Genomic DNA, 10,830 nt, shown 5'->3' on the forward strand with positions numbered 1-10,830 from the left:
CATTGATCAACTACTGTATACATTGTGTTCATACGTACTTTATCAGGATAATGGAATTCAACGGTCTCTCAGGAGTCGAGCAGATAGCAGCAGCAGCCTCCAGGGAGGACAACAACCTTCGGCCTCCCAAATTGGAAGCCGCCAATGGCAACGTCCTCTGGAATCGATGCGGGCGGACGTGAGGGCCTCCCGGGGGCAGGCGTCTGCTACAGCCTCCCGATGTTGAGGAAAACGGTGGAAGGAGGCAACGGCGGCGGCGGCAACCTACCCTAGCGCCGTCGTAATTTTTCTTCCTTTTTTTTCTTTTGCTCGGTTCGCTGCATTTGAAGTGGCTACACCGGTCTAGACGTCGTTTGGATTAGCGTCCATCCGCGGACGCTGTTTACAGGAGCGTCCTGATACGGAAGCTGTTTAGAATAGCGTCCTTCTTATTTTGGTAAATACTCACAAGGAATTACTAATTATTTAATTTAAATATTATTAATTATTATAAATAAAAAATTTGGCTATTTTTTTAAGCTACGTCAATTTGCACTTGGCGACATGAATCTAACTAGTTGAGCTACACTTACTGTGACCCTAACCAGAACCTAACTAGTTGAGTGTCTTTGCACTTGGTCACATTATGACACTTTTTTTTTACGTACCTCACTTCGCGCTTGGTCATATTATTACTATTTTTTTTTGAATCACTGACTCAACACGTGTACATGAGTCTCTGACTTAAAAAAAAATGCCTATTGTTTGGAGAGTTGCTTATAAGGGTAATTGTGCATACGTGTATATGAACGTATGTATGTGTTATATGTTTTTTTTAAAGAAACAATATGTCACATGTCATCTTGCATTATACGAAAAGAAAAACATCATGTCAAATGTGAAGAAGACACTGTCAAAGGAGACAAATAGACAATGGATGAACTGGGACACAACAATGATTTTGTAGGTTAATGAAAAGCACGCAATTTTTTCATCTTTTCCTTTCGATCGGATGATTGTACACTGATGAAGCCGTGGTGTTCTCTTTTTTTTTTACCACACCACGAAGACTCTCCCACACGACACAAAATGCACCAACCTCGAGTCACTGACACCCCGACCCCACCACCACCACCCTTAAAAATCTCTCCCTAATCCCCACCATTAATTTCGTCATTTTTTTTTACTGTTTCCCCCCTCTAACAAGTTATTAATTCCATTATACTACACGCAGGCACACGTACACGTATACGTATACGCATACACGCCTCGCTTGGTACACACGTACGTACGTACGTACTAGTAGTATACTAGTATATATATAGTACAAGATGCGAAGAAGAAATCGTAGCCGTCCGATGGATGGATGGATGGACGGTGTGGATCAGTGGAGGCATGGCTCGGCGTCGGCCATCTCGACGCCGCCGTCGCCGGCGGCGGCGGCGCGGCCGGCCTTGTACTTGTACCACCTGGCGGCGACGAGGTATACGAGGAGGTTGGCGAGGCAGACGCCGGCGAGGAGCCAGTAGAACTTGTGGAGCTGGCCCTTGTTGAGGTCGTCGGCGAGCCAGGGGTGGCGGTCGCCGGTGAGCTTGTGGACGGCGGCGACGAGCGCCGAGCTGACGAAGAACCCCAGCGAGAGCGTGCTCAGGAACAGCCCCGTGCTCATCGTCTTCATCCCCTTGGGGCACTCGCGGAGGAAGAAGTCGAGCTGGCCGATGTAGGTGAACGCCTCGCCGGCGCCGACGAACAGGAACTGCGGGATCAGCCAGAACACGGTCATGGGCACAGCCTCGCCGCCGCCGACGCGCGCGTCCCTCGCCACGCGGAGCCGCCTCACCTCCGTCAGCGCGGCGCACACCATGGCGACGATGGACAGCACCAGCCCGACGCCGATGCGCTGGAGCGGGGTGAGCCCGTGCGGGTTGCCGGTGGCGCGCCGCGCCACGGGCACGACGAGGCGGTCGTAGATGGGCACGGTGAGGAGGATGGAGCCGACGAAGAAGACGGTGAGGGAGCCCGCCGGGATCTGGAAGGAGGCGCCGATGTGGCGGTCCATGGTGGTCGCCTGGGACACGGAGAAGGTGGTCATCTGGGCGTACACCGTCCAGAACATGATCGTCGTCGCCCAGATCGGCAGCATCCTCGCCACCGTCTTCACCTCCTCCACGTCCGTTAGCGTCGCCAGCGTCCACTTGCTCTGCTCGCCGTCCGGCGCGTCGTTGATCGCCGCATGGTCCAAGAACCTGAGGAGAAAAACATTTGCAACTTTTGTTAAGCTTACTTGCAGAAGAACATCAGTTTTCAGTTACTACCAAGTTTCAGCCATTTGTATTGTACTGTACATCAAGTTCTTTCAGGTTAAGTTTCAATCATCATATGTATTGTAACATCAAGTTTGTTCAGTTAAGTTTCAATCATGTGTATTGTGCATCAAGTTTTTTCAGTTAAGTTTCAATAATATGTATTGTACATTTAAGTTTTTTCAGTTAAGTTTCAATCATGTGTGTGTACATCAATATTCAGTGAAGCTGCAATCATGCGTGCATCAATTTTCAGTTGAGTTTCGATCATGTGTAGTACAATTGTCAGTTGAGTTTCAATCATGTGTGCATCAATTTCAGTCAAGTTGCAATCATGTGTAGTGCAGAGTTTATTAAGCTTACTTGCAAAAAGAAAAAAAAATCAATTTCCAGTTAAGATTCAATCATGTGTGCATCGATTTTCAGTTTAAGCTTCAATGATGAGTGCATCAATTTTCAGTTAAAATTTTCAACCATGTATAGTACAATTGTCAGTTGAGTTTCAATCTTGTGTGCATAACTTTCAGTTAAGTTTCAATCATGTGTACTACAGTTGTCACTGAAGTTTCAACCATGTGTCCATCAATTTTCACTTAAGTTTCAAACACGTGTACATCAATTGTCAGTTCAGTTTCAACCATGTGTAGTACAATCGTCAGCTAATTCTTTCAATCAGCATGCAGGAATTTCGAAGGATTGAGTTGTTCTCTTCAGAGTTCAGATTCAGAAACCTCATCAGCAATTTTTGCAAACTTGGTAACTTTTCAAAAAGTTTAGGCAGTGATTGCAGAAAACATATAAAGTAAGACTTTTGCAATACTTATGTCTATCATTGACCTATTTTAATTGAAACAAAAGCTATTGCAATGTTCTTTTCACCTTTGGGACCAAAGAAAAAAAAAGGCAAGGAGGTCGTGTGCAAGCTAAAGCAGTGGTCACAGAAACAAGATGCTTCACAAGAACAAGACACAAATCCAATCATAACACTAAAACAATTTTATCCCAGTTAGTTGCTCTGATTATGCCCGCATTAACATGAGCATCTATAATCTATTCGTCAAATTAAAATCACCCTCTCATTTCGTGAGGGAATCGTCGTCAGCAGCTAAGTCTTCCAGGGCTTATCTTTCTGAAAACAACATCGTCAGAGTTTCCAGCCAAAACTAAGGACTAAACAATTTGTCAAGTGTGTCTCATAGTTGGCAGTATTCTTCCCATTTGCACAAGTTGATCTGATCTGTCAAGCTACTAATTAGTATCAGGAACAAGCAACATGTTTTCATGTGATTTGATGCAATGTTGATAATAATCATATACGCATCTGCGGCTCTATACATCCCCAGATAAACTCTGAAGATGTGAGTTCATAATCTGGAGACACTGACAGATCGAACAGAGACTAAACAACCATGTAGACTGACACCAACCTATCGATAAGATAAAACATAATCTCATAATGTTTTTATTCAAAGTGTTAATCTGACATGACTTTGATTGTTACTGTTCAAAAAAAGGAGCTGAACTTTATCATGTGGAACACCATGGGGCTGAAGAGTTCATGGCAGGGAAGTTGCCATGAAGGCATTTTTCTTGAACTCTGCCCTACTATATCCGTGCTGAGGCTGACCACCATGGCTAAAATGAATGTGATCACGTGTGCCTAACTAAAATAACAGCCATGAATCTCGAGGTGAGTGACACGACAAGTGTCGCTCGCAGGCTTAAAAAGTGTAATTAATTAACCACGAGGTGTACCTGAATTCTCACATATCACCACTGCTCTTTTGACTTAAAAGGCGGCTTTTTAATCTATGCGAACAATAATAATAACTACGGAGGGTAGATTTGGTTTCTCCTATCAACCTCACCAACCTAAGATAACTATAGGGGAAGAGAAGGTAACTTTTTTATCGATGCGGACAATAATAATAACTATGGGGGGTAGATTTAGTTTCTCCCATCAACCTCACCAACCTAAGACAACTATAGGGGAGACCCACAATGCTAAAACTACACTGCTCACATGCCCCTCCTTCCTTTTCTCAAGCTACTTTTGCATATGGTCCAATCCATGGAGATGAATGATCCCCATTGCTTTTGAAGCATCAAGAAAATGGACAGATGTGCAATGCAACTCCAAGTGAGCCATGCCAAAATGAAAGGCAGATGCATGTGAGAAAGAGAAAGACAAGAGAGACAGAGAGAGGTTTGCTGCTTAGATCTCCTTGTCCTGATCACTTGCAAGATGGAGATTGCCTACACAAAATGATACACTAGCTCTTGTTAAGCTAGTTGTGGCTTCTAGGGCTAACTTTCTTCTGTTTTTTTCTACCTTTTTCCTGGCCTCTAACTTTCGGTGTGCACACGTCTCGGTCCTGTTCAGAAACAGTCTGCTAATAATTGAGACGATATGCCATATTTTTTTACTAGTTGCTTTTGGATTAGCTTTCTAATGGCCCACAATGGAGTTCTCATCATGGAATTTCTTGTACACACGTGTATGTTTAGTCACTATTAGTAACTTGTGATTCTTGAATATTTTCTTAAGAGTTCTAATGCTTGATCCTACTGTACTGTGTTTGCAATAGTAGCAGATAAGCACAGCTTCTTCAAGGCTTCAAAGAGAGGCTTAACCTCTCTTTGAAGCAATGTCACTTTGATTTGATAAATAATATGTAGAAATAAGACTTTTTAGGTTATATAGTTTATTTATAGAGCAAATGAGATTTGACTTTCACAAGCTAACTCCATGATATGGTTAAATACTTCAAGGGTGTGTTTGGATAATGGGAAATGGGGAGTGGGATTAGGATTGGGAAATCAATGAAGGGTTAGGATTAAATGGAACTGGAAGAATGAATAGTTAGGATTTAAAGATGCATTTTTGTGGGTGGGAAATCATTTCCCTATCCCATTAGCCAAACACTCCGCAAGTGATAAAAAGTTGATGCTGATGAGACATGTACTGGCATTTTTGAATGGTAATTAGGTTAACTTTTGTTTTAACTTGCCAAGATCAAATCATCAAGAAGATGACATGAGGAAATGACAGCCGATTTACTCTCTCAGACCAGATGGGAGACCAAACAGAAGTACTAGAATACAAGCTTTTTCTCTTGAGAAGCTATTCCAACCACCGTACTAGTCCATGACACATGTGAGCTAAATGCTTTAGCTAACAATATTCTTGCCCCCACTCTAAGTTAATACTTGGTTAACTCTACTATGTTCATGTCTTAATCACACTGAAGAATGGTGTTCTAGGCTTCGCTAATTATTCGAGATTTATTTTTCAAAAATAAGGTATTTTTCTAATAACACTTTAGGACCAAGGAATCTGAATCAACCTTTTGCTCCAAAACGTTTCCAGCTATCATAAATTGCAGGATGTTGAGAGCACCAAAACATCAAAGCACTATTGATCCTATTTTCCCCTAAACATTGGAAAACAATCACTCTCAGGAATTTTCAACTCTCACTAAACTAGTACTTTTTCAACAAAAATTCCATGAAACAGGACATGAAATTTCTCTGAAATTTCGACTAGATAGCAGCAGTAGTAGGTGTGAGACAGCTTTCTCTCCACAGGAGGAACAAGGTGAGTGATAGATAGACTGCAAATGTACTATTACTCATAAAAAAAACATGCCAATTAATCGAAGTCTTAAATGGCCATTTGGCATAGCCTGCCGACCAGCCTGATGAGTCATGATCTCCAATATCTTCTGACTAGTTTTATCTTTCAGAGGATAGTGTTCTGTTTCAGAGTCTGCATTTCAGTGCAGAGCATCAGGCACAGGATGACATGTTCATCAGGATTTTCAGGATCAGATGGAGGTCAGTAGCAGAACTACAGGAAGCATAGTCCGTGACACATGCTGTCCGATTAGAATACATGCAATTATTGGCTGCTCACAGCCAAATTTGCTGTTTGTCTTCTCCTATATGGAAGTCCATGCATGGTTGTTGGTTATCCTAGATGTTATATTCTCTAGGTCCATCTTGTCTTCAAGAAAGGGATATTTCGAAAAACAGTTCAATTCTCGTCGGAATCCAGAAATTTTTCCTCTTGACTGTCCCAGAATCTAGAAAATAAAATCACTTAATTTTCGTACAAATCCAGAGGAAAATCTCCAACTCTTGTCGGAATCCAAAAAATTCCTTCCAAAAAATTCCTCCCTTATGTTCATCAGTTGTCATAGCCGACATCCCATTTGTCGGCGACTATTATAGCCGACATCCCACTTGTCGATGACCCAATTGACAGTTCAGGTTAGTACCGTGATGAATAGGTGACGGATAGAAACCGCGGCGAGACGGGTCCAAGCCCTAGAGGAATATGGACCCGTCCGCAAAATTCCTACGCAGTTAGCAATACCATAGATGGTACATCTAAGAAACACAAGACACATTTGTGTTGTGGTAAATAACTACAAATGCACGAAAATGCATTCATTGGTGTAGGGTGAACATCATCATGTGACATTGCAACTTGGGGGAAGATGATAAAACTAGCTGGAGTAGGGGGACAAGATGAACAGTGCAATCTGAATCTACACCCAACTTGCAAATTTGATTGGACCCCACAATGTTGCACATTAAAATCTATAAACAATTCGCCTCAAGTCTTATTTTTTTGGTTGTCTTCCTCTCCTATGGTTAAAAAAAGTTGGGAACAACCATGGTCCTATATCACTACATCATCGGTGTCCATGCAAGTTGGACCCATATATACTCAAGCAGCCAATGGCTGAACCATGTGCTAATTAATCTATAATTATCACAAGAAAATGGTGCAATTAGGAGTTGTTTAATACTAATAAATAATCAATCAATCAATCAATTATCATATATACTCAAGCAACCAATGCCATCTATAATCATCATCAGAACCAAATTGTGCATTCAAATCAATCAACTACTACCTCCGTCCCATATAAATTGTAATTCTAGTTTATTTAGCATATATTAAATTTTGAAAAGAAAGATTATGATGCCTCTTATTAAAGGGTGCATAGATAAGAGCGGAATGATAGTTGAGGATATAATAGAGAGAAATTTGAATGAGAAGTGATTAAGGAGATCATTAATACTCTATTGTGATAATTATTTTGGAATAAATTTATCCTAGAAATACAATTATTATGGGACAGAGGTAGTATAAAAAAAATCATCATCAATTACTTAAGCAAAAAATAAAAGAAATTGGATAAATAATTACCTGAATTGCTTGGTGTGGGGGAGTCGCTGCTTGAGCTTGCTCTTCTTCGAGGAGGCGGCCAGCTCGACCTCGGCGGCGGCGAGCTTGCCGACGTCGATGTCGTAGAGCATGGCGGGGTCGGAGGGGAGCTCGAGGCGGCGCTTCCGCCACGCAGCGACGACGACGGCGGCGATCTGCGTCAGGGGGCTCCCCACCAGCTTCTTGAACCTGTACCTCCGCGTCCCGGCGAGGAACACGACGAGCCCCGCCGCGATGGCGGCGGCGCACGCGCCGTATCCCCACGGCCGGCCGAGGTTGTCCTGGACGTAGACGAGCACGGTGACGGCGAGCAGCGAGCCGAGGCTGATGAAGAAGAAGAACCAGTTGAAGAAGCGCATCATCTGCGACTTCTCGCCGGAGTCCGACTCGTCGAACTGGTCGGAGCCGAAGCCGGAGACGCTCGACTTGAGGCCGCCGGTGCCCAGCGCCGTCAGGTAGAGGGCCAGGTACAGCACCCCCATCTGCGCCCCCGTCGCGCGCTCGCACGCCGCCGACCCCGCCGCGCACGCCGCCGGCCTCAGCCCCGGCGCCGCCGTCGAGATCGTCAGGATCGTCACCCCCTGCAACGAATTTATTTTACTTATTATAATTAATTAAATTATCTCATATATGATGAAACATATATATATATATATAAGCAAAAAAAAAGTTTTCAATCTTGGCATGTGTAGTACATGAAATTTGTTTAATATTTAAATTTTACTACCACGGAAAATTACTGACATTTTGTACTGTAATAATTAATTAGTTAGTTAAATTATCATATGAAAAACATGTGAGAAGAAATAAATTCAATCTTGGCATGGTATTAATTACATGATATGATGGTAGCTGCTGGTGATGGTTAGTCCAGATACTTGATTTATTTAACAATTGATTAATACTGTTGTTGTTGTTGTTTTGGTGCATGTTATTTTCACAAGAGAATCTCCCAAAAAAGGTTTGATCCTTTTTTTTTTTACTGCTCCACTATGCATGGTAAAAATCCAAAAATGGAGAAAAACACTGGATATTTTCTGCTCATCGAATTAAAATAACTAACCAACCATCCATCCATCCATCCATCCATCCATCCATTCTCAAAAGATAAAAAGTAAAAAAAAACTTTTCAAGATAAAAAAAAAGCAGAGTTAGATTTAAAAACAAAAAGAAAAGAACCATCTCTCCTGAGTTGCCGGAGAGCTCAGCTCGCTTCGAACGTCAAAGCAGCGAGCACGAACGTCAAAGCAGTGGGGGGACAGACTGACCGAGGCTTGGACGGCGGTGAAGATGGCGATGGTGAGGTAGCGGCCGAGGAAGGAGTCGGCGACGAAGCCGCCGAGGAGGCAGAGCATGAAGGAGGTGCCCATGAAGTTGGTGACGACGTTGGCGGCCTCGGCGTTGCCGGCGTGCATCGTCGCCGTCAGGTAGGTGACCAGGTTCACGGCGATCCCCAGCGTCGTCAGCCGCTCGTTCAGCTCCGCCACCAGTATCATCGCCGCCGCGCCCCACCTCCCCGTCCGCGACCTCGCCGCCGGCCGCCCCCGGTAGTCCCACGCGTCGCCCAGCACCTCCTCCGCCGCCGCCTGCGCATTGGTCTCCGGCAACATCCCCACCATCTTCTCTCCCTCTCTTCTTCCTCGCCGCCGGCGACAAACGCAGGTGAGAGTGAGAGGGAGGAGGAGCTCGTCGGAGGCGAGTGGTGGTGGTGGTGAGGTTGGAGGGGAGGGCCATGGCTATATATACTTCGCCGAGGGAGAGAATCTAACTATGCTACCCCAGGTGGTGGCCCACGTGTGGGCGTGGGCCCACTGGGCCATGGTCGTTAAATTAGATGGTGATGATTTGATTAGTGGTGAGATTAAGCTTGATTAATCCTCACTTACCGTTGGGTTTATATCAAAGGGTGAAGAGAGTTAGATAGATAGATTATAGATAGGTATGCCATATGTCCTAAAACAGCTAAATCTTATCCAGATTCGTTGTCTTAAAATATATCATATCCTGTCTTAAAATTATGATATTTTGGGATAGAGTGAGTAGATACATGGATGGATAGATAGATAGGCTAGGGATATAACCTTAAAAGATAAATCATCCCTGGATAAGAGCACTCACTGCTTAACTTGGCTTATAAAAGATAAGGACTATACATGAAACCTAGCTTAAGGTAGAATGGGTTTCACTTGCTTAGCATGTGTTTAATTTAGGGATAAGATGAAATGGGTTAGACTTATACTTATATTTTTATGGTGGTCTCATTATCAGTTTGCCATGAGAGATTGAGTGGTTTTGTCTTTTCCATGTATGGGAGGTTGTGATCTACATGTCAATAATAGAGAGTAAATGTGTTGGATTGATATGCTAGTTTTCAATGTGTGAAGCTGACTCGGATCTTGGGGAATATTCTCCTTACGGAATCAACCTTATCCCACATATCTTTAAACTAAACATCTTGAAATATGGTTCGATCCAACCTGACCTATTCTACCTATTCAACCAAATACGTACATGATAGATTATAGATGGAATTGAGTTTACTGCAGTTATTTGAGGACATAAATGGATGAATTAAATAAAGTGAAATGTTGGTTTTTGTAAGAAATGCTGATAAATAACTTATTTTTTAAAATATGCGTTGTTTAAGTAGCTTGAGAAGCGACATATCATAATTAATAATCCGTAAGAGGAAAAGAATGGCCCTAAGTTGTGGCAGTAGTTATATATTTTTTTGAATAGAAAAATTAGTTACATGTTTTTGTTTATATGGAATACACATACTATCTACAAGTGTGTCTTCCTTAATTAACAACTACTAATTAAATGAATATCTTGTGCTAGAGCGTATTCACCAATCATACATATTAGAAAAAAAATGTTATAGCACCTTCTTGGTGAAAAAGAATATGTATTACATCACCTTGAAAAGTTATGCACCCTTCAGTTATTATATTATTATATTATATATTATATATTAATAATGATGGGATGAAAAAACGCATAAGCATTCAATTACTACTACTACTAGTGACTTTTAAAATCATAACAGATATACTAGATATATTCTTGAGTTTGAAAGCACTTCTTTTCCTAAGTACAATTCCGACGTATATATAGAGATGCATACACATCACACTCATTGTTAGAGTTTGTGTCGAATATGTGTACGTAGTCAGTTACAGTTTAGGACTTGGAGGTGTAATAGGTATTAGAACTAGAGTATGAGTCGGACTCTATCCTAGGATCTCTCATAAATAGAGGGACGTGCCTGTTGTAACCGCATGGCGACTTAGCATAGCGAGAGGGAGC

The 10,830-nt window shown here is 42.5% G+C and overlaps 1 protein-coding gene across 1 annotated transcript; it reads right to left on the minus strand.

Moving 5' to 3' along the window:
• Positions 1 to 938: 938 nt before the first annotated feature.
• Positions 939 to 9,229, minus strand: LOC127781681 (protein NRT1/ PTR FAMILY 6.3-like). The gene is made up of 3 exons (XM_052308689.1): positions 8,790 to 9,229; positions 7,504 to 8,102; positions 939 to 2,225 (listed from the first exon to the last, which is right to left on the minus strand). The coding sequence occupies exons 1-3, from the start codon at positions 9,138 to 9,140 to the stop codon at positions 1,364 to 1,366; spliced, it is 1,812 nt and encodes a 603-aa protein (XP_052164649.1). The 5' UTR covers positions 9,141 to 9,229; the 3' UTR covers positions 939 to 1,363.
• Between the last annotated feature and the right edge of the window lie 1,601 nt (positions 9,230 to 10,830).

This window comes from Oryza glaberrima, chromosome 8 (assembly GCF_000147395.1).
Source record: "Oryza glaberrima chromosome 8, OglaRS2, whole genome shotgun sequence".
NCBI lineage: Eukaryota > Viridiplantae > Streptophyta > Magnoliopsida > Poales > Poaceae > Oryza > Oryza glaberrima.

Coding starts and splice junctions, on each gene's coding strand:
- LOC127781681 (XM_052308689.1), bottom strand. CDS start 9,140: ATGGTGGGGATGTTGCCGGAGACCAATGCGCAGGCGGCGGCGGAGGAG. Junction 8,103..8,789: donor TCACCGCCGTCCAAGCCTCG/GTCAGTCTGTCC, acceptor AATTCGTTGCAG/GGGGTGACGATCCTGACGAT. Junction 2,226..7,503: donor CCCCACACCAAGCAATTCAG/GTAATTATTTAT, acceptor TTTTCTCCTCAG/GTTCTTGGACCATGCGGCGA.